This window comes from Charadrius vociferus, unplaced genomic scaffold (genome assembly GCF_000708025.1).
Source record: "Charadrius vociferus isolate BGI_N301 unplaced genomic scaffold, ASM70802v2 scaffold103, whole genome shotgun sequence".
Lineage (NCBI taxonomy): Eukaryota > Metazoa > Chordata > Aves > Charadriiformes > Charadriidae > Charadrius > Charadrius vociferus.
Window position 1 is genome coordinate 2,004,452 of NW_009648061.1, and position 27,491 is coordinate 2,031,942.

Genomic DNA, 27,491 nt, shown 5'->3' on the forward strand with positions numbered 1-27,491 from the left:
GGTCAACCCACCACACCTTGCCTAATAATTTTTATTTTTTGTAATCTCTTAGTTTGCTGCTGCTCTCTTTCCTTTTTGTAAAATAGTGAGTGTCACCTTTCACCAGAAGGGTCAAGTAATTTTAATTTTTTAAATAGTCAATAAAATCTAAAGTATCTTATTGCACCCAGCACATGAGAAAATCCTGTGAGACAACAGCTGGCTGTCTCTTCACTTTTTGTAGTAAAAGATAAATAAATAGCATGACAAGACTTCAGAATTGGGGTTTTTTTGGTGGTTGTTTTTGGCTTTTTTCATGGGTTTGAGTTGCAGAGTTGTGGTATTTATTTATTTATTGATGTGAGAGGTGAAAAAGAGAGCAGGAAGAAGAAGAATGGATTAGGTATTTAATGTGGGACTTTGAAATAAGCTATGTCTTTCCTCCTAATCTAATGAAAATTCCTTGACTTTGGCATATTTTTACCTTAGATTCCAAGAGATTGTTTCTTACTTAAATTTGGTCGTTCTTTTTCTTTTAACTTGAAGCTCTTTTTAAAAGGAATTAATATTAGTAAGACTGTCCTTTTTTTGTAGATCATACAACACTTTAAACTTGATGGAAGATCTGAAACTCTTGTATAGAACAGCAGGACTGCAAGGCAAAGGCGTCTGTTTTCTTTTTACAGACAATGAGATCAAAGATGAGTCTTTCTTGGAATACCTGAACAATGTTTTATCATCAGGAGAGGTAAGATGCCTTCTCGTGATCATTTTTCTGCTTTTTAAATTTTATAATTCTGAAGTAAAATAACTGAATTTATTTGAATATTCTTTTATATATCAAAGGGCACACTTTCACAAACTAAAACTCCAGTGCTTTTTATCATTGCAATATTATAAAAAATTGAAACAATTCATTATACTAGGTTAGAGTATGACAAAGCTATTGTAAAATTAAGAATAAGCAACATCATTCCATACAGAGAAATTGTCTAAGTTAGACCCTTTTAAATGTGTTGACAAGCTGTCAGGGATATGATAATAGCTTTAAAAAAAAAAAAAAAGACGCTTGGGGAACATCACTGAAGTTTAACAAAATTGTCTGTTAAATGAAATATCTCATTAGTGTACAATTAGTTTCTGTATGGTAAATTTATGTCCAGAATGGATGGGATAGCTTTTATGGGTTTTTCAAATGTATTTATTTTATTTCAGGGGTGCATGTCAGAGCAATTTCTACTGTTTTTTAGAATATTAAGAGGATAAAGCCAAACTGTTGTACATGGAGTCTTTGTTTTTCACATGGTAGAGTGGGTTTTACTTTTATAGCAAGTTAGATTTCAGAGTGTTTAATGGAATCACTTCAGTAAAAGTTCTGGTTTAAAGGAGTGGGGTGGGTCCTAATAACTTCAGTGCCTGAAATGTATGTCTCTTCCTGAAATGCTATGTATTAAATGAACCTTATGCTATATACTCTATTTTGGATCGTCTTGTAAAGTGTGACAAAATTTTCCTTTTTCTCAAAGGTGTCAAACTTATTTGTACGTGATGAAGTAGATGAAATTATTAGTGACCTCATACCCACCTTCAAAAAGGAACATCCACGTAGACCTCCAACCATTGAAGTTCTGTATGACTACTTCATGACCAGAGTCCGTCAGAATCTTCATGTGGTTCTTTGCTTTTCACCAGTAGGTGAAAAATTCCGAAATAGAGCCCTAAAGTTCCCTGCTCTCATTTCTGGATGCACTATAGATTGGTTCAGCCGATGGCCTAAGGATGCTCTGGTGGCAGGTAGGTTTAGGTTTTGTCTTTGCAGATATTTAATTCTCTGATCCAGTGGTCGTGAAGTTGTTCTAATTGCTTTGAATTTTGCCAACACACTGGCAGAAGAAACTTGGTTCTAAAATTTGATATAGATATTTTCTTCTTTAAAGCTTGCTGTATTAAAGTGTTGAAATATTTCTAACGGGAAAGGCTTTGAACACAGTTTGAAGAAAAATTCCCCTTGAAGAGGGCTTAAAGACATTAGTAAAGAAGGCAAAATACTACTAAAGAAATGACTGTGCCTGTGACCAAGCATACAGAGAAAGGCTGTTATTACCCAGTCCCTGGTAGCTAGCAGTTAGACAGGTTCAAAGAGAGAAGAATTGCACACTTTGTAGGTGAAATAATATCAGATCCTTGGCTATACTTTTTACTGAGAAGTGTGGAATAATGTTAAGAATCTGTTGGTGGAGAGTAAAGGAGATTGAGGTTTCAGAAGCTGGGTGAAAGCTGACATAATACATGCTGATGTGTTATATATTGCCTTGTTTGTAAGCTAAGAGGTTTTCCTTAATATTTACTTACATTTATGTTTTTCTTTCTTTCCTAAGTATCTGAACATTTCCTGTCCTCATTTGATATGGACTGCACTGCTGAAACAAAGAGGGAAATTGTGCAGTGTATGGGCTCATTCCAGGATGGAGTGGCAGAGAAGTGTTCTGATTACTTTCAAAGATACAGACGTTCTACACATGTGACTCCCAAATCCTACCTGTCCTTTATTCAAGGATATAAAACCACATACAAAGAAAAGCATGCTGAAGTGCAGACATTAGCAAACAGGTAAACTGCTCAGTTTACTACTATCTTTCTGTAGTTTTTTCCCCTAGATAGGTATATTCTGATACCCTTTGTTTCAATCCATGGCTTGTCTCTTCACACAGCAAAAGGATTATTACGTTTTTTTAAAATTTGCTGAAGTTGTGTAAAGGTGTAATTTGATCAAATATTATCGTTGCTCTTGGCATAGAAGTTAAAGTCTATATATTTTTGGAGAGGGGAAGAAGGCTAGTGATGTATGAAAAAGCAAGATGGTGGAAAAAAAGGTGAATATAAATTATTCTCATGTATTTTTAATGAGTAAGAGAAAGCATCCACATGCAATTTTGTAATATATTTACAATGATATTTAATTTACCTGAGAGCAACTCTTGTTTTGTTGCTAAACAGTTGTATCCTTCTGATACGAACATGTAAGAAACAACCTTGGTGGTTTTGGTTTTGTGATCGTAGAGCCTAATTTAGTCTGCTAAGCTTTTTACTTATAGATTATTAAAGTGATTTTGATATATTCATTCTCCTTTTCAGATACTTTATTAAACTAATGAAGTCTATTTGCAGATTTATCTTCATGTCAGAAATGCTCAAATAGAACGTAAAATTAGCATTTAGTGTATCCGTTGGTATCACTCTTAAGAAAAATTGTCTTCTCAGTTTTGAAAGACTGGCACAAAGAGCTGGAAGCCTTTAGGAAAGACTCAAACTAGTTTATTTCACTTTGAAACATTCTTTGGCTTCAAAGCCAAATTGAGTTAGGAATCTGCAGTTATGTTATGGGTGAAAACTTGTAAAACAGAGAGGTCTGGTCCTGTTTTCTACCTTCTGATGCCTTAAATGTACCAGGTTAGTTTGTCCACGTCAATTTGTTTCACTTTACCTTGCACAGTCTGAATTGCTTTGGCAGGTGTTACTCTTTAAGTGTTCTCCTGTATTTGTTTAGCTGTCCAAGAATTGCTTAGCCTTTGCAATAGCAGCCTCTGTAGAGACCACTTAAACTTGTCTGAAAAGTCCCAAGTGAGGATTTACTTTTTGATAGACAAAAAGCAGTGTTGAAGAGGCATTTTAATGCTGAATGAGAAAAGTGTTATTGCAATGTTATTTTTCTGTTATTTTCTTTTGATTGGCTTGATTTCAATATTTTGATTTTATTAGCCTTTTCAATATTCTCTTCAAACAAAAAATAGTGATTTGAGATATTTCTCGGGATTCTAGTGATGAGAAAATTCTTTCTGCTGGTTAGAACTCCTTCCTTTGAGTATCAGGTTGGAGCTCAACAAGGATGGTGACATATATGGAACGAATGTATAGGATTTTTATGCAATAATAAATGCATACTGTTTGAGTTAGAAGTGGGTAAAATTTCAAGCCACAGATTCTCTTAATATAATTCTTTATTGTTCACTTTCTTTATTCTGCAGGCATCAGACACTGGTGTGAATGTTCCTGTACAAGTTTTATTTTTGGCGTAAAACATCTTTTGCTAGCGTTCATTGTGATTGATGTGATTCTTTCTATTGATGGAATAATTTGGAAAGTGGAGTGTAAATTACATAGAGAATTACATGCTGCTTATTTTGCTTTTTAACTCCAGAATGAATACTGGACTGGAAAAATTGAAAGAGGCCTCTGAGTCAGTGGCTGCTCTAAGCAGAGAGCTGGAGGTAAAAGAAAAGGAACTTCAAATTGCCAATGAAAAAGCTGACATGGTATGCACAGCCTTCAAAATGTACTGCTTGCTGTTTTATTTTTTTGCTCTTTTTATTTCTTCTGTTTTGAAAAGATTAATTGAGTAAAAGGAAGTTAAGTGTTGCAAAAAAAGGGATCTTGGAAACTTACAACAGTGATGAAAGTCATCTTGTTTGAGTTTTCTGGTTCTGGAATTCAACAGATAGAATTTTACAACAAAAATTAATACATTCTTCCAAGTATGTGTTTTCTCTAATATTTGGCATGTGGGTTTTCTCATGGTCTAGGTATTGAAAGAAGTTACTGTAAAAGCACAGGCTGCTGAGAAGGTGAAGGGTGAAGTTCAGAAAGTGAAAGACAAAGCTCAAGCTATTGTAGACAGTATCTCAGTTGACAAAGCCATTGCTGAAGAGAAGTTGGAAGCTGCTAAGCCTGCTTTGGAAGAGGCAGAAGCAGCCTTACAGGTTAGTACTTGGACCATGTATAACATTATTTTACTGCTTAGAAGATGAGGTTCTTTGAAAACAAATATAAGATTGCAGACTTATTGCATAACTCATCAGTTGAAGAAAATGTATGCAAATAAACATACGTATTTTGAGGATTTTTGGGTTCAATTTTGTTTTTTCTTTTTCCACCTGAGTACCAAACCCAAAATAGGCATTTTTTCAGAAAAGAGCAAGTTTTAACTTTCATTTGAAACTATAGTTGGTATATGATGTGCTGCAGGTTGATATTAGACCAGTAACTGAATGTTGATACTGTTATAAAACAGCTTGTGTGCAATGAGTGAAGAAGTGCCTTCCATGTAAAGTTATAATTCCATCCAAATCTAAACCTCCTGTTTTGTTTTAAGTTTTCACCAATGAATTGCATTTTCAATAAGTTTGCTGATCCACTCTTTTCTGCCTTCAAAAAAATTTCTTTTTTCTTATGAGTTGTGGCATTACTGGGATTTCTAGTATTCATCATGGGACTTCATGTCTGTCAACATACTCTTTTTGTAAAGCTTTGCTAATAGAGTGATAGCACTTTGCCCATTATCTTTACATGATGCATCATTAGTGATGAAAAAAGATTAATTTTTGTTGAACTTGCAGAGTATTTTTCTTAAAATGTCTGTTCAGCTGACTGTATAAGAGGATGTCCCTCAAGGCCTTTCTGTTGTGAGCAGCAGTAGTGGTATATGAAGTAAATCTAAAACTAGAGGCTAGCAGGCAGCTGGCATCTCAAGAAATAGAGGAGTGAAGAAGAAACCTGAAGAACAGAAAAACTTCAAAGGTTGTTATGTAGACTTACTGGAAGGTTTTCCTTTCCACTTGAGAGGCTGCCAACAGTTGTGGTGGTTAAAGACTATTGTGATGTTCCTTAAAATCGAAGTCTTCAAAATCTAGTGTATGTAAGTTTTCACGGATCTTCTGAATTTATGACTTCACTTTGAGGGAGAGGTGCATAGCAATCTTTGACTGCCATGATTCTTGAACAGCAGAGTAGAAATGTCTAAGTGAAGGTTGATGACATGACAGCTGATAAGATTGGAATAAGAGAGCAAGTCTGGGTCATAAGATCCTGATACTTAGCTACAAGAGAAAAGTGAAAACCCAACAAACCAGCCTGGACATGAGCAAGCATTCTGACCAGTGCATAAACTAACTACAAGAGAAAAGTGAAAACAACCCAATAAACCAGCCTGGACGTGAGCAAGCATTCTGACCAGTGCATAAACAACCAATGCTAACTGTGCAGTGTCTGAGGTATGAAAGGAGCACCAGTGTCCTGTGTCCTGTCCTGCATCTTATTACAGCTTACTTTCTGGTTTTGGCTAAAGTTAGCAAACCAAAACAATACTGCCCTTCTTTAAATTTTGGATTCTAATAAACAAAAATCTGACTTCAGGGAAAAGCTAGACTAGCATTATTGTGAGACTTCACAATGGGGTAAGATAGTTGGGCTTAATCTTGAAATTCTTGCGTTTGCTATAATGAATTGCTCTGCCTGTGGCTAAAGGGGAAAGGAAAACTCATAAAAGCAAGCCTATCAGGATGCATATCTGTATTCTCAGCATGCATTCATTCATTCAGAAACTCCTTTAAGCAAGAAAATTCTCTGTATGAGTCTATATAGGGCTGCACCTTTCAAAAAATGAATCTCTCAATCATTACAGATTTGCAAATTCCCAGCTAAGGATTCCTGTAACAGAATTCCGCTTGCAGTGTAGACAAATGTCTCTTAAAATATTTGATAAATACGAGGGGCACTTCTCAGATAAACAAAAAAATCTGTGGTTTGTTATTTCACTCATTTTTTTACATATTTTAGGACAGCTAAATGCTATATGAAAAGACAGGTAGATGCAGAACAGCCTATAAGCACTTTTAAACGTATAGTGAGATTAATTTTTTAAAGTTTCAGTAACAATTGTCAAAATTCAGTAAAACTTAGTGGAATTTTAAATGCACAACCAGAAGTAAATAAATAAATAAACTGAAATTTAATCCACAGTTTGGATGGTAGCAAAAAAGGCTGGGCTGAATTTCCTAAAGGTCATTAACAAACACTGGTTAAAGTTTCCAGGCAGATATCTGGAAACACTCTGCTGAGTTATCAGGTGCACACTGAACACAATGAGCAGTATAGCATTGAAGGGAAACAAAAGGCAGGCAGAAGGAATGTGATTAGGATAATCTGCAATAATTTACAATCCCTTTCTTGAAGTATAAACACTAGTAATTAAAATCTTCCTTTGTGAATTCCCAGTGAGCCATGTGCTAGGCAAGAAGCAAGGTGTCATCACACCTGCAGTGACCTGTTGCTTACTGTTTGTCGCTGTCATGTACTCAGGCTGATTAAACTGCCTGTAAATAAGCAAAGCTTCTGATCCAAGGTCTGTCTGTTATAGGAGTGGGGCTGCCTGTCAGCAGTTACCATTGTTCAGTGGTTTTTTTTTGCTCTGTATGTGGTGCAGTATGCACTACTGTTCAAATCAGCACTTCTCTCAGGAAACATCTTCAGCAGACCTTTCTGATAGTCCCTTCCAATTCGTGATGTACGCTAGAATTGTGAACTATAGTATGAGATTTGCACCCTAAGCTTACTTGGTCTTACTTAGTAGGGCCTAGGTTTTCATACGTTATTATATTTTATTTGTTTTTCTTGCAGGCTTGCTTCTACAACAGGAACGTTCCCAGTAAGATGAATCGGAAGGTGCAAATCTATATGTGTATCAGGCCTTCTCACTGTTTTCCTTAATTCACCTTCATTTGCCCAATATCAACAGAATGTATTTTCCTTTCTAGACTCAGTTTCTGGTCAATAAGTTTGCATTTTAAAAAAAATAGGTAAAATTTCAAGATGTTTCTGTTTTGCTCTGTTTTGTTAAAAATGTGCATGGTAGTTTAAAGCTTCTGGGAGCTGCTGTGGAGGTGGCTGAGCTGAGGTTTCCTAGTAGTTGCTACGAGGTGGTAGTGAAAATCTGATTGGAGAGTCCTTCTAGCGTCATGCTTTTCAGAGGTAAAACTATTTTCAATCAAAAATAATATGAATAATTTTTTCTTCTCCAGTGGATGAATACTGTTGGTGAGCTTGTGCTCTATGCCTTGTTAAATAAACAATAACAGTAATTGCTTTACCCTTTGTTTTAAATTCATAGACAATAAAACCTGCAGATATTGCCACTGTGCGCACACTGGGTCGACCTCCTCACCTCATTATGCGTATCATGGACTGTGTGTTACTGCTCTTCCAGCGAAAAGTGAACAATGTGAAAATTGATCAGGAAAAATGCTGTACCATCCCATCATGGCAAGAATCTTTGAAACTGATGACAGCAGGGAACTTCTTACAGAACTTACAGGTGCCTGTGCAACCTTTCCTTTTGATTTTTTTTTTTTTTTTAAATTTAGGAAGATAGGGGACAGTGTTTTCTCTGGTGTTTGTAGCAGAACAAATGTGCACGGGGAATCAGACACACAATAGATCTGAAATGTTAAGGGCTTAAAAATGAGTCTGTTGTAATGAAACAAACTTGAATCCTTCTGGCAAAGTCAGGTCATAAATCAATTATAATTTCTCCTAAGTAAGGCAGTGAAATTGCTTTCAGTGACAAATGATTCAAAGCTTTAAGCATTTGGTTTGAATAGCCATTACTTACCTGTTTCATTAAAGCTGATAGAAAACATCTTTTTCTGGAACCTAAATTTTAATTAATTTTCAGCATTGCAACTTGTGCAGTCGCTTGGAAAAGAATAGTTGGTTATTAGGATTTATAAATCAGAGTTCTTTTAAATTTGGGATTTTTGGCTCCATAGCATGTGTCTAGGGAAATGGGAAGAGTAACTGGTTTATAAATCCCTGTTCATAATTTAAACTAATAATATTATGATTAATCTACTCAGAATAAATTGTACATTGTCCAGCCCCACTGGATGCTATTATCTCTGTTTTCTGCAGTTTGAGGAGTGTACTTAATCTGTCTCTGGTCCAACAGAAAATCACAGATGGCAGACTTGACCAACTTTGTATATAGTTGGTAGTACCATGGATGCCACTTATGCAGTATTCACATGGCATCTGCTCATGAGGATATTAAATTTACTGAAGGGCTTCAATCTTTCATTGCTTGTGCATAAATAAACCTATTTGTGCTTCAGGGAACAGCTATTTTTCAAGTTCATTAGTGACGGATTTTCAACATGCCCTGTAAATAAATCTTTAAGAAGACTAAACTTATATAGAATATTTGACCATCAAAATAAATTTGAGTGAGAAAATTGAGAGTTTTGGGGGATGAAAAATGGAAGAGATGTTTTTTGGAGAAAGGAGATGGTCAAAATAAATTCTTAAAATCGAATACATTTCACTAATGAGATATGGATCAAGGAGAAGACAGCTGGCTTGCCCTTTGAAAGGACTGTCTTGTAGAATGTATGTTTACAAACCAGAGCTAAGCTTCTCCTTTTCTTTTCGAAGATTGTTAAGTTACTTATTAGGTCTTAAGGAAAATGGAATTTGAAGCAGGATATCAGTGATATTTTGTATGAACAATTGTGTAACGGTAATGGATAGCGTAAGATAGCTAAGATCATATATGAAGGCAAACTTTTTTCCATTTTGTAAGAATATAGAACAGAGTGGAATGACTTTGGCAAGCTCTCAAAGATTCATGAGACAAAGAACTTCACATTAGCTCTTTGTAAGTAACATTTGTGATCTTGGTAGTGTTCTGTGTGCACTGAAATACATATATGTATAATTTACATATATTACATACATTACATACATTATGTATATTGCACTAATTTTTTTTTAGCAATTTCAAAAGGACACAATTAATGAAGAAGTGGTAGAACTTTTAAGCCCTTATTTTGAAATGGTGGACTACAACATTGAGACAGCTAAGAGAGTGTGTGGGAATGTTGCTGGCCTTTGCTCGTGGACCAAAGCTATGGCTGTATTTTTTTCCATCAACAAAGAAGTATTACCTTTAAAGGTAAGTCTGTTAATCAATGGGAGGCACGCAAACACCCTTTGCTCCTTCTCCTCCCCACCTGTTTGCACTTGAGGATTTAATCTGCTGGAAACATCAGCTGCCTTATTCTAACTGTTGCATGCCTCTCTATTATCTTGAAAATAGTAAATCTACGGTAAAGCATATTTTAAATGTACTACCACTTGTAAGTTGTCAAAATTATGAAAGAGATTGTGCACGTTTTATGCCCCTTCTGAATGGAGTTGAAGCAGCCGTCATCCAGTTTAATTCACTATTGCAATTGCTGTACTTAATTAAGACTTAAGTAGGGAAAAACTTGAGATTTGGTTCTTTTAATGTTCCAGATCTCAGTTCATAAAAAGACTGTACAGAGAACTGTTCATCATTATTATTTAGAGAAAAACAGACCTAAATAATTGTTAAAAGGTAAGAATGAAAGTCAGGAATAACGTGGTTAAGCATGATTTTAACACAGAATAGCTTGTATTTATAATAGGAATGATTGAGAAGGAAGAAAGATTTGTAGTTAGAGGTAGTGTCTTTCCAAAGCATATTGGTTGGGAAATCAAATAGGCTTGTAGTGGCACCAGTGTTTTTTGCAGGCCAGATCAGACTAACTTTTGTGTCAGATGGAGAATGGCCAGTATTCCCAGAACTTTCTATAATTATTTTTTTCTGACTGATGTTAGACCAATGGCTTAACTTGCAGCTACCTGCAATAAGAATTCAGTTTGTTGTAAAATTCAAATAAAAGGTTTTAATGAATGATTAAATCTCTACTGAGCAGTTTGATTTTGAAATGTAATAAAGTAAAACTCTTTGAGACACATTATAGTAAATGCTTTGAGATGTTATATGTATGAATACACTTTTATATTTGTATACTTCATAGGCTAATTTAGCAATCCAGGAGAATCGCCTAACCACTGCTATGCTAGATCTGCAGAAAGCTCAAGAAGAACTGGGTGCCAAGCAAGAAGAATTAGATATTGTGCAGGCAGAGTATGAAAAAGCGATGAGAGAAAAACAGGTGAACTGCTCTTTACAGAAAATAAATTGCCACCCTTACTTTAGCAAAAACTTTATGCATTCTCTCAATTTCCCTATTATTCCTTGGAAAGGATGTTAGTGGACAGAGGATAAAGAGATAGATATTATTTGGATCCTGCCTCTTTGGATCCCATCTCTCTCCTTTACCACTGATCCTCTCCCCTCCTCCCTCTTACCTCCTCAACAACCATTTTATTTGGATTATTTGTTTAGTGCCTACTACTGCAACATCCAGTTTCATTAATGGATGTTGTCTGTGTGTAAAATATTTGAAATTCTGGGCAGAATTCCCCAGAGTTAATAGATACCAGGCGTTTTTCATGTCATTTAACATGTATGCCAACATGTTACGAGCAGAAATATTTAAAAGTTGTATCACATTCATGACAGATGCTGATAGTTTGTCCTGATATATTTTCTCCATCCCACTTTCTCTCCTTCTCTGCATGGTGATATAAATGTTAAAGAATATATTTTTAAGCTGTTGTTTAACTAGTAGTTTAATTAGATGTATAGATTTTTCAGGCGCATCAGATACATGACTAGAAACTGTATTTCTTGGTGTATGATTTTCTCTAGACTTTGCTTGAAGATGCTGAGCGTTGCCGTCATAAAATGCAAACTGCCTCAAGTCTTATAAGTGGTTTAGCAGGTGAAAAAGAGAGGTGGACAGAGCAGAGTAAAGAATTTGCTGTGCAAACCAAGAGGCTAGTTGGTAAGCTTTTGCACGCGCCTTTGAACTTGGAAGTTAGTCACTTGTGTTGTAATGGGTAGTGAAAATGAAAACATTTGATATGTCAAACTTTTATTTTGTAGCTTAGCTTCCTTGTTGCTAAAATGAGAGTAGTTGTTGTTAATTTGCTTGCTAAAGCACTGCTAGGTAAAAAATACAGTATGAGACTAAAGTTCATATTTAAAAAAAATAATAAATACAATAACTGTATGCTGTGTGTGGACTTTTACTTGGCGTCTATAACACAGTATGTACTTGGGACACTGATGCTTTAATTTGGCTGATGTTTGTAGGCAGCAGTTCAAAGAGAGTAGTGTGTTAGCAAGTGCCAATAAAATGTCTATTACTGAGAGTATACATGGAGAAGAGGAAGAGTGATATTCAGGCAGTGACATTTATATGTAGAAATCAATATTTTTGAATGCACTTACTAATGTTCATAAAACTTTTGTTTCTTAGAAGTTCATTTTAATTTTATGAATATGCACTTGGAAACTAAAGTGCTTTGTAATAAAGAATTAATTTATTAGCTAGATCAAGTAAATGAAATTTATCTTGTCTTTTACTGTCGTCTGAAGTTTCTTCTCTGACTTTTGCCATGTAATGCTGTAAAAAGCAGATATTGTTTTATAGGTTGTATTATATTAGATAGGTTGCATTTTTTTTTTTTACTGGTATGACATGTATATGTATATTATTAACTTCATAAAAATACAGGATACCTTCCCACACACTCATCATGGGTTTTTTATAGATAACTTGAAAAAGTCTAAAAAATATTGGTGCTTAGTATAAAAAGTACAGTATCTTCTCCAGTTTGAATCCTGCATTCTTATTTCAGAGGTACAAAAAACCCCCCAAAACTATGGTGTCATGAAACTTATGGGGACAATTTTGAAGTCAACCAGAAGATTAAAACTTTTCGCACTTAATACCTTCTTAATGATGTCTGTTACAATTTTTTATTATTATTAGTAATAATGGTAATCAATATGTACTTTACTACTCTTAAATAAAGGTTCTTTTCTCCGCCCAAAAATATCGTTTAAGCCTGTTCTTATGATTGTGCAAGAAAATGATGGAATCGGAAGTTTATGAGTAAATTTATTCTGCCACGTCCTGGTTTTGCAGGATCTGGTGTTTGGAATAGTGTAGTGTGTGGGAGTGTGTGTGTGTTGGGTTGACTTTGGCTGGCTGTCAGATGCCCATCTTTTCCCACAGTTGCATTGTAAGGATAAAGTAAATGTGGCATCTACTAAATGTAGCATTGTTTTGCTGTGTAATGAGCGTTGGGGAAAAGGTTGATTCATCATCTTTATGGGTCAAAGTGTGTTCTTCAGTTATCAACCAAACCATATAACAACTAGAGAAGGGAGCAGCTCATTCATGAGTAGAATTGGCAAAGCTGTAATGTTTTGTTTTCTTTTTTTCCTTTTTCTCTTTAAGGTGATGTACTCTTGGCTACAGCTTTTCTGTCCTATTCTGGTCCTTTTAACCAGGAGTTCCGCAGTCTGCTATTAAATGACTGGCAAAAGGAAATGAAAAGCCGTAAAATCCCCTTTGGTAGCAACTTGAACCTCATAGAAATGCTGACTGATGCTCCAACTATCAGTGAATGGAACCTACAAGGATTACCAAATGATGACTTATCCATACAGAATGGAATCATTGTCACTAAAGCATCTCGTTATCCTTTATTAATCGATCCACAGGCACAGGGTAAAATTTGGATTAAAAATAAGGAAGGCAGAAATGAACTCCAGGTAAAAGGAATGCTGGTGCTTTCGTAATCCCTAGAAATTCTTAGCTCACGAAACAGTACAATTCGGTGATTCACATAATACTTAGCAAATGCCTTTTATATAAAATGGCTAGTCTGGATATAATGGACATCTCAGATATGTTTTGGTACTTTTGGTATTAGTACCAGTGACTTGATTTGTTTAATGAATTTATTTTAATGAAACGTAAACGTTTGGAAGATAGTCTGGATGGGTAATGTCTGATGAGGGCTGAAGCATGTTTGCAGAATAGTATAAGTACTAGAAAAAAAACCCAAATAAGTGATTAATAAAAGTTCATATAAATGTTTAAAAATGAAGATGCACAGTATGATATTTTTATCATCTTTTAATCAGAAATTATTCATAATTAGTGTTGTCTTAGCATGGATGTCAGATGCTAAATATTCTGCAAATGTACAGGGAACACAGTATTGCAACAACATACAGTCTGAGGCAAGATACACCAATTTAGTGCAAACAGGGGAAAATATTATAAAGGAAGTCCTTGCTTGCTACAATTATGATTACACTAATAAACCAGCTTTTTTAAAAAATATCCCTGAAAAAGATAAAGAGGAGTTTGAAGGATAATAGAGTGGCTCTGAGAGTATTACTAGGAAACTACTTTCATTCATCTTGATTGTTATCTCAGTGTGGAACCCTTTAATGGTTGCCTAGCTAGTTATGTTAAGAAACAATTATTAGACTTTAACTATGGAGTTATAAACAAACTAAGCGGAATGTACTTTGTGTACATGTTGAAAATTAATCACAGTTGTACTGAGGACTACTTTTTAAAGCAGACTATTTAATGGCTTGTTCAATATAACCCTCTAATTTTCAAGGGGGGGAAAAAAAGCCCCAACGTTGCCGCTGTTTGACTTGGAGTTGTTATCCAAGATAAAATTGAAGGTGATAAAAGGTTCCTGTGAATTTCTGGTCTAGTTGCCCCCATAGGATGCCAAAAATTTAAGTGCTCAATGTTTCTTTGCTTCTACTTTTGTAGTTGAAAAGTAGAAGTTTCCATTCAGTGGGATCTTAGAATATGGTACACTGATACTACCTTTTCTTGTGGTCACAATCTTTGCTTTAATCCTTGTCTAACCATAGGATCATTGTTTTTGTCAGTAATTTAAATAAAATTAAATAATTTATAAATATAAAACAAACAAAAAGCTTGGTAACTGGGCATAACATATAGGTCCATGGTTGTATTTTTAGATCACTTCTTTGAATCACAAGTATTTTAGAAACCACTTAGAAGACAGCCTTTTTTTTGGAAGACCTCTTTTGATAGAAGATATTGGAGAAGAGCTTGATCCAGCACTTGATAATGTTCTGGAAAGAAACTTCATTAAAATTGGTTCAGCCAACAAGGTAAAAATAAAACAAATGAGTAAACAAGTGGAAACAGCCCCCCGCCCCTCTTGCCCTCAACAAAATAACTCCTAAGAAGCATATGACTACAAAAGATTAAACTCATGTTTAAATTTGGTTGATGCTAATACCAAAAATAGTAGAGTTTAAGTTTAAGATCACAAATAGTTAATATATTTAACCCATAGAGTTCATTATCCCTTTGCTTATGAAAAATTTTAAAAATGGAAATCATCTGTGAAGGAGTAATTTAAATTGTTCCATAGATATTCTTAAATTCTTTGCATTAGTCATATAATTTAAAGCTGGATTTTTATGCCTTTGAACAGAAAAATATAACCTTTGTTTCTATGTGCAGTATCTGAATGAGTGCGTACTGGTTCTTGATATCTCAAGACTTCTTTTTAATACTTTTCTTAAGGTGAAGGTTGGTGATAAGGAAGTAGATGTTATGAATGGCTTCAGACTTTATATTACTACAAAACTGCCAAATCCAGGTTACTCTCCTGAAATTAGTGCTCGAACCTCCATCATTGACTTTACTGTGACCATGAAAGGTCTTGAAAATCAACTCTTAGGCAGAGTCATTCTCACAGAGAAACAGGTAAAAGAATTAACTGTATCTTTTTCCTGGCTATATGTCTTACATTTACCTGTAGAAAGTTTTGCTTTCATTTTAATTTATTACTCTCTATTCCCATATTGCAGGGTAACTTTCTGGCTCTTTCTGTTGTGATTATTCTTAGTATGACCTATTTATGATGGTTTAAAAGCTGGCACAGAAGAAATTGACTCATTCAAGTGGAAGTATCTATTTGTCTTTATTGTTGTGACTGTACCATACTCGCCTTATTTTTCCTGCCTCAATGAGTTACAACCTCATGAGAATGGCCTGCGAAAAGGAAAAGAGCCTTGAATAAAAACTGATATTCTGTCTACACACTGTGGAGCTCATGGCAACATAACCTGGTGCAAAGGATTCAGACTTAGTTATTTTCTAGCTCCAAGGGGAAACGGGTTGACTGCCAATTTTTGACATTGCATATGTATGTATGAGTTGAGGAAGTCCAAGTTCAGGATGATAATGAGAAGTAATGGACTCAAGTTGGAACATGGGAAATTCTGATTAGATATTAGGATAGAAAATAATTACATTAAAGAGTTGTCAAAACCAAGAACAGATTACCCAGTGATGTTGTAGAACCTCCATTCTTCGAGGAGCTCAAGACTAAACTGGATATGGCCCTGAGCAACTGACCTATTTAGATCTGCTTTGAGCAGGGGGTTGGACTAGGTCATTTCTGGAGGTCCCTTCCAAACAAATTATTCTACTATTCTGTGGTATCTTTGTCACTAGCCCAGAATGTCTAATGGGTGGACATACTGTGCTCTCTGGACCAGCCTCTCAGAGTGGTGTTCTCACTACTGCTTTACTTGAGACCATCTGGGGATAGTTGGCTTGACCTCTGCTTTTGCACCCCATGGTTCAGTGTTTCCTGGAAGGTCAATTCTGACATGTCGCACAGTCTAACCCCTTTTTTTCCTATGATACCTAATTATGCACCTTTGGGAATTTGGGGGTTTCCTTCTTAAGTATCTGGGTTCTTGCTACCTTCTTGTAGTATTTGGTAGGGAGGTGGTGGAATTATTTAATTGCGATACAGTTTGCCAAATGATTTGATTAGTATGATTGCTTAATGAAACCCAGTGTTAGAATGTACGTGTGGAACTTCTGTCCCAAATAGAGAAGAGATTATTTATCTGAAGTTAGTGTTCTTCAAGGTTTGTATGTACATTTATATCCTTCTTGTTATTCCACTGTCTCTAACATGATTCTGCACTTAGAATGAGTGAGATTTAGACATTCAGTGAGAAAAAGGAGGGTTTACAGCACATCATTTAAAGATTCTGCAAAGTGTGACTTTCTGTTCCTGTGCTGTCTGGTATACCCATTGGTAGAATCTGTGTGGCATACATCTGAAAGAATTGATTGTTTACTGATAAGAATACTGGTACTGATTTCTTCTGTTCCACCAGAATGTTAAACCAATTTGCAAGAAGTGAGCTAAGCATAACAAGGTCAAAGGCTGTCTGGTACATCTATATAATTTTAATTCTACTCTATTTCTTGGAATTATTGGATTTGAGACTTGGTATATGTCTGAATGCAGTATAACTTATACTGTTTTAATGAAATGATTGTTTTGATACATTGGCTGTTATGTAATTTAACAAAAAACTTGCTTATTTACTGTTGTAAAAATAGGTATGTCAGATTAATAGTGGACTTACAATATACAAGAATTATTAATGGCTTTTTGAATTTTCACATTAATATTTCAAGGTTTGTGGTGGAAAAAAGGCTCAAGTTTTGCAAGGAACAGTTGATGCAAATTCTTGCACTTGTGAATCATTTTGTGACAGAATGATATAAGCTATGTAGTGGATTTTATATTTGATGAATATTAGTGAGATCTAGCATTCTTTATGACAGCCTGTAAAATGATGTCAGCTTGTGAAAGCAGTTCCATAAAGCTGGACTTGAAATAGCCTCTTTGGTGCAAGTTCCTGGAATTTATGTATATGGTAACTTGTCTTGGTTTTTTTGCATCCTTGATGTTATGATGGGAAATTTTGAAGACATGCAGAAAACTTTCAACTGTGTGCTCTTCCTGATCTGCAAAATGTATTTTAAAGCTTAATGGATGGATTTTTCGCTAAGGTTTTAATCTAAAGTTACTTCACTTGCTTTAGTTTGGTCATTCTGTTTCCAACTTGTTTCTCAGGCTCTTCTTGTGAGGAAAACTTAGCTTTCTGCTTTTTAAACTCATTGCACTCTAGAATATGTTTAACCTTTTAAATTCAACTCAGCAAAACATGAAATTTAATTTGGCTCAGAATGATTTCTCAGCATAATTACTATATTTAATTGAATGCTAACATTCTTTTAATGCTGTACTTTTAAAAACTGTTTCTACTTCGTCAAACTTGCATAATGCTTGTCTTGCTTTGTAATTATTACCTGCTTTTCTTTAGTTCTATTAGGCATCAGGTGATTAAAATGGAGTTAACTGTAGTTTTCTTGTCTTTTTTCGTCAGTTTTTGTCAGAATCTTTTGAATCTGTATGCACCTCTTCTAAGTTATGTGACATTTACATTATTCTATGAAAACGGTCCAGATAAATCTTTTCTACCTGATGATGATGATGATGTTTCAATATAGCTTTTGTACAGTGACAAGAAAAGAACCTAAATCTGATAATGAGATGAAGATGATTTTTTAAAAATTTCCTTTTTAAGATAAAAGGGCTTTCTTAACAAGAATTAAATTGTGTAGGAGTGAGAAGACCACAAGTTTAGAATGTGGGAAAACAAAACAACAATTTCAGAAGTTGTAACGGTGTTGCAAATTTGTGTAAGCGAAGGCTACTCAAATGGGGGTATAAAACCTTTCCTTAAGCCTTGCTAAGGTCTCAGTCTCAGGTTCATAATGCCTCTAGTGCTATATGAGAGATCATGTATTAGTCTTGTCCCTGTTTCTTTGGAATAGTGGCAGCCTGTCTGCAGTGTTGAAGTGGACTCAGCAAAGGTCAACATGCAGCTTCCAACTTTGGAGAGACATTGTTAAAACTATCCACCAAACCTTTGTAAACAGTGAAGGAGTACTTCTGTATGCACAGTTAATATGTCTACCAAATGGCTTACTTATTGTTGATTCATATTATCCTTGTCTTATGAAAGACTCTTAACCCAACCTCTCCCTTTTTCTTTCATTTTACTTCACTGTATTGAAACATTTGGTATTGTTTCAATGGAGTATTTTTATCTCCGAAGGATTAATTTGTAATAAGAGCAGTATAAGAATGAACTGGAAGGCCTTTTATCTCTGAAGAACATATTTTTCTAGATATTTTAAAGTTTTATTGTGTGGTTTTTTTTGGGTTTTTTTTTTTTTTTAATATAAAGCTGTTAATCTACAGGTATCCATCTTTTATATATGACCACAGGAAAACAACATAGGTATATAAACCACCCAGCTTGTATTAATAAAAGTAATCAAATAAGTACTTCTAGTGAAGCAACTCAATTTGAGTTCTATATGCTTTCTTTTCTTAATCACTGAAGCATTTCAATGAGAGGCTGGTTATCCCTGTTTGATGGAGGATTATTTTTAGATGCACTTGAAATATTTGATGCTTGATTCGTTGACTAAGGATGTTTGTTGTTACTCAGACTATATTTTTCAATATGGTGGTCCGAAAACAGGGCGTAAATAAGGATAGCATTTGATGGAGTGAAATAAAATCCTATGCCTTGAAAGGTATTTGCAGTTGTCTTTGCCTGAAACAGAAAGAAAAGACAGACAACTAATATTCTGAACTTCTAATTCTATTAGGGCATGATGTAAGCCTGCTCCATAGTATTTGTTGAAATGATTTGTTAATGTACCTTTTGTTCCTGTAGCAGGTTCAGAAACCTGGCAATAGACCTGCTGTCAGAAATACCACTGGAATTCTTTCCCCAAATTAGTGCAGTTACTTTTGACCTACACTATTTTAGCAGAATCAGTACTTCCAAAACAAAATACCTTGTTTTATTTTGTTTTTATTTTTGATTACTCTTCTGTTTTCCAAATATTACCATGTGTTCCAACAGGAATTAGAGAAAGAAAGAACAGATCTTATTGAAGATGTGACTATGAACAAAAGGAGGATTAAAGACCTAGAAGATAACCTATTGTTCCGACTTACCAGCACTAAGAGTTCTCTGGCAGACGATGAGAGTCTAATAATTGTATTAAGTAACACTAAGAAGACTGCTGAGGAGGTAACACAGAAACTGCAAACTTCTGCTGAAACTGAAATACAGATCAACTCAGCCCGTGAAGAGTACAGACCTGGTGAGTGAAGGTAGAAAGACAAATGACCGGACTGTATGGTTAAAACAGCAATACTTAGAGAAAGAGAAATGGTAGTATGAGATCAGGAATACCATAATGGGTGGGGAGGATATATGTTTTCCTGTAAGTAAAATGTATCTAGGAAATGACATATTGAGCTACGGTGGAGAAAACAGTCAATGTTATGCTTCATGTGGATTTATAAAAAGGAATTATCTATTCTTACCCTAGACTTCCCATTGCTCTATATACAGTGTACATTAGCAATAAAAGGAGAACTAAGAAGAATTTCCACCCTTTATTAGATGGGGGAGAAATATAGTGACAAAGGCTGAGGAAAAGGCTGAGGTACTTAATGTCGTCTTTGCCTCAGTCTTCAGCAGTAGGACCAGTTGTTCCCTGAGTACCCAGCCCCCTGAGCTAGAAGACAGGAATGGGGAGCAGAATGAAGCCCCGTAATCCAAGGGGAAATGGTGAGTGACCGGCTACACCACTAAGACACACACAAGTCTATGGGGCCAGATGGGATCCACCCAAGGGTACTGAGGGAGCTGGTGGAACTGCTCACTAAGCTACTTTCCATCATTTATCAGCAGTCTTGGCTAACTGGGGAGGTCCCAGATGACTGGAAGATAGCAAATGTGACACCCATCCACAAGAAGGGACAGAAGGAGGATCCAGGGAACTACAAGCCTGTCAGTCTGACCTCGGTGCTGGGGAAGGTTATGGCCATTATATGGCACATGCAGGATAACCAGGTGATCAGGCCCAATCAACACGGGTTCATGAAAGGCAGGTCCTGCTTGACTAACCTGATCTCCTTCTATTATAAGGTGACCCGCTTAGTGGATGAGGGAAAGGCTATGGATGTTGCTTACCTGGACTTTAGTAACAGCTTTGACACTGTTTCCGACAGCATCCGCATGGAGAAACTTGCTGTTTGTGGTATAGATGGGCATATGCTTTGCTGGGTAAAAAACTGGCTGGATGGTCAGGCCCAAAGTGTTGTGGTAGTTGGAGTTAAATCCAGCTGGCGGCCGGTCACAAGTGGTGTTCCCCAGGGCTCAGTATTGGGGCCAGTTCTTCTTAACATCATTGTCAACGACTTGGATAAGGGGATCAAGTGCACCCTCAGTAAGTTTGCAGATGACACCAAGTTAGGTGGAAGCGTTGATCTGCTTGAGGGCAGAATGGCTCTACAGAGGGATCTGGACAGGCTGGATCAATGGGCCGAGGCCAATGGTATGAGATTCAACAAGTCCAAGTGCCGAGTCCTGCACTTGGGTCACAACAACCCCGTGCAGCACTACAGGCCTGGGGAAGAGTGGCTGGAAAGCTGCCCAGCAGAAAAGGACCTGGGGGTGTTGGTGGACAGCTGGCTGAATATGAGCTGGCAGTGTGCCCAGGTGGCCAAGAAGGCCAATGGCATCCTAGCCTGTATCAGGAATAATGTGGCCAGCAGGACTGGGGAAGTGATCATCTCCCTGTACTTGGCACTGGTGAGACCCGCCTCGAATCCTGTCTTCAGTTTTGGGCCCCTCACTACAAGAAAGACATTGAGATTCTGGAGCATGTCCAGAGAAGGACTGGTGAGGGGGCTTAGAACGCAAGTCTTATGAGGAGCAGCTGAGAGAACTGGGATTTTTTAGTCTGGAGAAGAAGCAGCTGAGGGGAAACCTTAATGCTCTCTACAGCTACCTGGAAGGAGGTTGTAATGAGGTGGTTGTCAGTCTCTTCTCCCAAGTAACAAGTGCTAGGACAAGAGGAAATGGCCTCAAGTCGTGCCAGGGGAGGTTTTGGATGGATATTAAGACAAAGTTCTTCACAGAAAAGGTTGTCAACATTGGAACAGGCTACCCAGGGAAGTGGTTGAATCAGCATCCCTGGAGGTATTCAGAAAATGGGTAGACGTGGTGCTTAGGGGCATGGTTCAGTGGTGGTGTTGGCAGTGTTAGTTTAATGGTTGGACTCGATGTTCTTAAAGGTCCCTTCCAACTGAGATGATTCTATGATTCTTTGTCCATCTGAGTAAGAAACTTGGGAGGGCTTGGTTGTTCTTTTTCAGCTGTTAAAATGTTGACCGTTTTTATGGACTGTCAATGAGACCAGTCATTAGGCCATTTAGGTAACTGTACATTTGAGTTCAACACGTTGACTTTCTTTTAGGGGGCCAGTATAATGTTAATACTTGTTGTATCTGTTTGGATGAATGCTTTGTTTATTCTGTCATAGATCCTTAAGTTATTATAGTCAGCACATTTCATCAGTCTTTTGGCTTTTAGCTGACAGGTGAAAACGTGAAAAAAGTAAAAAGAGGTAAAGGTCTCTGGAATTAAGTGCATTTTAGGAAATGTGTAAAATGGTACAGTTAGTGTACCAGAAATCATTGCAGAGTTTATAAAACCTTTGTATTTAAAACTAAATGACTACTGAAAGTAAGGTACATCAGTGCTGGGTAAGCTAAATCAATATAGTTCATTTGGCTTTTATAGGACTCCTTTAAAAGTCTGTAAAGAGAAATTTGTTTAGGTATTCAAAGAGTACTTCAAACTATCTTACTTTTTAATGTTCTACTGATGGTCTGAATATTGCAATATACTATCCAGATGCTCTCCAAATATGCTCATATTTGAAAACTGGGTTTTACATAGTATGCGTTAATTACAGTAAAGATTTTTTTTTTTGCTTATGTATAAATGAGGATTAAATTCACTTTTTAATTATTTTGCTGGCCAGTAAAGAGTGGAGCAACTCAAGGATCTTCAGTCATCATTAGTGTTAAACTCACAGTACTTGTAGAGAGTTAAAGTTTTCTGCTCTGCATTTCTACTTTGAACACAGTCTTGTTTCCTGTCCTTCAGTTGCAACTCGAGGTAGCATCTTATACTTCCTTATTACTGAGATGAGCATGGTCAATGTGATGTATCAGACTTCGCTCCGGCAGTTTTTGGGGCTTTTTGATCGCTCCCTAGCCAGGTAATTTAGCTAACAGTAAGTGTCACTTGTATTTACCTAGTCCAGGAGGTGGTTGTAGTATGGTAAAGATTTGTTGTAAACTGATGTCAGAAGGACGAGTGTTGCTTGTTAAAATCTTGACAGGAAATGTCAGTTTAAATACCCATAAGCTTTTGTCTGTTACCAAGGCAAAGAACCTTCAAATGTACTTACAGTCCTTAAAAATTATTCATTAGTTAATTAAAAATGATTATACTGTGTTGATTTGCAGCTATGCAGAAAGGCTTGATTAGAAAGGATTTTTTTTTTGTTGCTCCTACAATCTGAAAGTTGTTTCTAGCTTGCTGATATTCTGTGTTCATGATCTATTATTTTTTTGTGTTTTGAAAGTTCTGAACTATGGCTTTTTGTCTTTTACATAGTATTCGCTTTAATAAAGCCTATGCAAATCGTGATTCAACTGCAGACCTTTCTTCCAACAGGTCTACCAAGAACCCTATAACTAGCAAGCGGGTTACTAATATTATTGAACATATGACATATGAAGTGTTCAAATATGCTGCCCGAGGACTCTATGAGGAGCACAAATTTCTTTTCACATTATTACTTACATTGAAGATTGATATACAAAGAAACAGAGTGAAGCATGAAGAATTTCTGACACTTATTAAAGGTTGGAACTATGGAACAATTTTAAGTGGAGCACATATATTATTGCAGAAAATTTGTGAGCTATAGTTATATCTCCTAGCCAACCTGCTGCTTCCTTTTGCACGTGAGAAGCCAGTCAATTGAAAGAATGCGTGCTTATCATTCTGTTGTGGTGACAGACAAAACTGTGTGGTAGTTCTAATTTGTAGCAGCACACTGAGTATTGATAAATATTGCTTTGAGAATTGTGAGAATTTAAAAGGAAAATTTTTAAGTATCCTTTCAGTTGATGTTTATGTTTGCTGCTCAAATACCACCAGGTATGTGTTTGACTTAGAAAAATTATTATACTAAACATTTTTAGTTTATTTGATAACTGCAGGAGGACAAGTAAGCAAATAGGATGCTAATAGTTTAAGAGAATATCAAACTCTTAGCTGAATATGACAGGTTCATGGCTTTAGTCATAACTGCATGCAAGCACTGTGTATCTTCACTTGAAAGCTTGGACTCTGTGTGAGCCAACACAGGCAGGACAGAGGAACAACCACAGTACCACGGATGAGATGCAAAGAATAAATTTAATCTCAATACCTCATGAATTGGGGGATGTCCGGAGCAGCACCCGGGAAGAGGCATGCAAGTGGGAACGCAGGCACCGTGGAGCTCGGTCCTTAGTAGAGAGAGTCCTTGTTAGTGAGAGAGTCCTTGCTAGTGAGAGAGAGAGAGTGTGGGAGAGTTCAAACCTGCTGTTCTCGCCTGTGTACCAGGGTTTCAAGCAGGCATAGTTTTCCACTGTGCTTTGATCTTCTCCAACAGCAGGGCAGGAATCTCAGGAATGTTTGATAAGGTGCCTCTGAGTCCATCACAGACCTGTGTTATCTAAGTGCAGATGTTCTACTTGTCGAGCACATAAGACTAAACAACAATTAGTGTGATATATGTGTTTTCCAACACCCCAGGTGCGAATCACTTGAGTGTGTTTACAATCTTCCTCACCAATATTCCCTTACTTTCCCACAGAGTCATTTTGTATTACCTTTCCAAGATACTTAATTTTCCAGGCAACATTTATTTATGGATTATAACTGTTAGTTTTTCCATGTTGAATTTTCAGAATATCTTTTCCCAACAAGCATTTATTTCCAGGCACATTGCACAAAGAAAGAGTAAATCATCAGAAGAGAAACTGGTTAACAAATATTAAGTTTTAGGCACATCATAAAAAAAGTCAATATAAACTATCCAAACTACAAACTCTGCTTCACCAAAGATAGTGTCACTTTATAAGGTAGAAAAACTCTGTAACCTCATGATTAAAAATCTGGATTCTTGTTGCTTGTATTTTCTTTATATTTTGTGTTTGCTTTCTTTTAGCTTCAGTTGAATTCCAAGGAAGGCAAAAGTACATATTGGCAAAGTTATTATGGTATCTACAACAACAAAAAATCAAAGAAAAGAACACTGAAATTAAACTTCAGTTTTTTTCTCCGTAAACTCAAGCTTATTCTTTTACAGTAGAAAATAGATTTAGCTTATAATGAGAATCTGTTATGGATTAAAAAAAAATAATGTTTTAAAGTAAGATGCAAAATAAGATTTGAAAAAAAATTTTGCATGTTACCGAACTGAGAAATTTCTTTGTGACCATCCTTAGTTATTAAGTAGCCTTTCTCCAGACAGGAAAGACTTAGTCATGTGAAATAGTCTTACAGTATCTAGTTTACATTTTCCAAATAGGTCCATTTTTTTTTGCTTTTGTCTTTTGGGTGTCTCCAACAGTTCTAACTATAACTAATTCCTAATTTCTTGCAGGTGGTGCTTCCCTAGACCTTAAAGTTTGTCCTCCTAAGCCAGCTAAATGGATACTGGATATGACTTGGCTGAACTTGGTGGAGCTCAGTAAGCTTAAACAATTTTCAGATATTCTTGATCAAGTAAGTAAGAGCTTTTAAAAATTAATCTCTTGTTCGACAGTGATTGTCTGGTAGTGATAAAGGCATGTGGTGGGAAACTGGTTTATTTTATAGAACGGAATGAAACCGATAGCAGATAGCCACAGTTGTGGCCCTGACTGCTTAGCAACCTGTATTGATAAAAAGACTTAAAAACCCCCTGGAAAATAAGAAGAAAGTAGAACATTTCACACCCGTTATAATTATAATACTTTCAGATTGGGATACAATTTGCTATTATCCAATTCACATAATGCAATTTGAATCTTCTGGTTAGACTTCCTTGCATCCCTGTTGTGCTATTTTATACTATGTTTTATGATGCTTGTTTCAATATTTCTCTGATTACATGGAGCAAGAGTTGGGGAAAGGGTGTTCAGTAAATTCAACACTTGTATGAATAGTCTTAATGGACACTAAGTGTATGGTAGCTAATGGAACAAGTAAATAGCATTTGGTGTACCTGAAGAGTACCTTCGGTACGGTTCTGTGGGGAGCGTATACGTACCTAGTGTTCTCAAAGCTATGTCTGAGCCTAGCTATCTTTGTTCTGACCTTGCTGTGCCATTATATCATTCATGAAAAATACTGAGTAGTAGCTCGTTTTTTTTCAGAATACAAATACTTAAGGGAATTGCTGCGTTTTACAATTTTGTACTTAAAATCTGGAAGCTTATCTTCTCTTTTTTTTTTTAATAACCTTATTAAAGCTGTGTACTAACAATACTAAACAAATGCCTGAGTGTGGATTACATGTCTCTCACCCTCATTAAAAGTTTGTGACCTAGTGCCAGTTGAAATGTGACTTGTCTCTTTAGTGAGAGTTACTCCTTTGATGGTATAACTGCAGATTGCCGGAGCAGAGAAACAGTGGAAAATCTGGTTTGATAGTGAGAATCCTGAAGAAGAATTGGTTCCTAGTGGCTATGGTCAATCCCTGGACTGCTTCAGGCATCTTCTTCTTATCAGATCTTGGTGTCCTGACAGGACCATAGCTCAGGTACAAACATAGTCTATTTAAGTGTTGTTAGAATAATAGTTGCAGGATTGCAGTTCCATACTCTTTTATTTAATGCTAAACTCCTTTTTGTAACGGACCTTTACATTGCATTTTCTAAATCTTTTTTTTCAGACAATTTATGCATTTGTTGCAAGGGCAGGGTTAGCAAAATTATTCCAATATATTGAATGACTATCAGCCAGCAATTTTACTGTGGAGATAGGATTTCATCTGGAAACTTATATGTTTATCCATTTCTGCTTTATTGGTTCAGAAGATATTTTTGACTGTCCTTGCTGATATTACTCACTAGAATGGTAGAAGTATCCTTGTGTTAGGCTGAAGTAAAATCTTTTAATGAACTCAGTTGGCTGAGAGAAAGCAAAACATGAAAACAATTTAAGTGAGGAACCATTTCTTGCACAGAAGAATTAGACCCACCTTAGAAAAATCTATATTAAGGTCTCTGTTCAAAATCTTTAATTTAAAGTGATCTATTTAGAAAGGCAAGAAATAAAAAAATAAAGTTTACTAAATTATTAGACCTATTTTTAAGAAAAATCAACTTGTAGGAGTCTGTTTTTAATCTTAATATTCTTCTCCAGTGCAAAAGAAAAAAAAATATGCGAGCACTGACAATTTTAGAGCAATGGTTGGCAATTTACTGATGTCAGAAAGCATCACTAAAATTTTATTTTTATTAATTATTTATTTTTATTAATTTTATGGATGCAAGCCTTAGACACTGTGACTGGATTCAGAGAAAGTCTCAGCAATTATTGGTGAAACTGCATTCAATAGAAGGTTAAATGGTACTGTATAATGAATCTCTCAGATGCGTGCTATGTGTCTGAAACAGATAATGCAAAATTAGTTTCTCAGTTTTGTTGATGGGGCAAGATACATTTTCATCTTACAATGGTTTTATGAAAACCAATAGTTTATGAAATGCTAAATGCTCAATATCTTTTGTCTCTGAGAAGTAACCCGGAGGTATTATGGGGAAGATTGGTCTAAGTCAAAAGCAATGTAGTAGAAAAGAATACAAGAAAGATCACCTCAGACCATTTGAAAGAACCTTTTGTATTTCTTAGTAAAAAGGAAAAATAATTTAACAATTTTTGAAATAAATAAATAAATAGGGAATAACAGAGACGGTCTTCACCTGTTCCTCTGGATCTTCTACTTAGTGACAGTTATTTTCATCATTACTACAATTAATTCATCGTTTGTTTAAGTATGAAGATGGGAAAGACCTAACACCTTTGAAGCATATCTTTCATCCTTTCCTCCTCTTTTCTCTAGTATTTGGAAAGGAAAGCTAAA

The 27,491-nt window shown here is 35.9% G+C and overlaps 1 protein-coding gene across 1 annotated transcript in view; it reads left to right on the forward strand.

Annotated features, from left to right (window-relative positions):
• DNAH5 (dynein, axonemal, heavy chain 5) overlaps positions 1-27,491 on the forward strand; it is a 135,051-nt gene that overhangs the window by 92,840 nt on the left and 14,720 nt on the right. Inside the window, 17 exon segments of the mRNA XM_009883744.1 lie at positions 574-727; positions 1,506-1,773; positions 2,358-2,589; positions 4,178-4,292; positions 4,560-4,736; positions 7,922-8,125; positions 9,581-9,760; positions 10,653-10,790; positions 11,390-11,525; positions 12,990-13,306; positions 14,549-14,704; positions 15,126-15,308; positions 19,361-19,604; positions 22,466-22,580; positions 23,042-23,232; positions 25,026-25,157; positions 26,026-26,165. Coding sequence (XP_009882046.1) covers positions 574-727; positions 1,506-1,773; positions 2,358-2,589; positions 4,178-4,292; positions 4,560-4,736; positions 7,922-8,125; positions 9,581-9,760; positions 10,653-10,790; positions 11,390-11,525; positions 12,990-13,306; positions 14,549-14,704; positions 15,126-15,308; positions 19,361-19,604; positions 22,466-22,580; positions 23,042-23,232; positions 25,026-25,157; positions 26,026-26,165 — 3,082 coding nt within the window.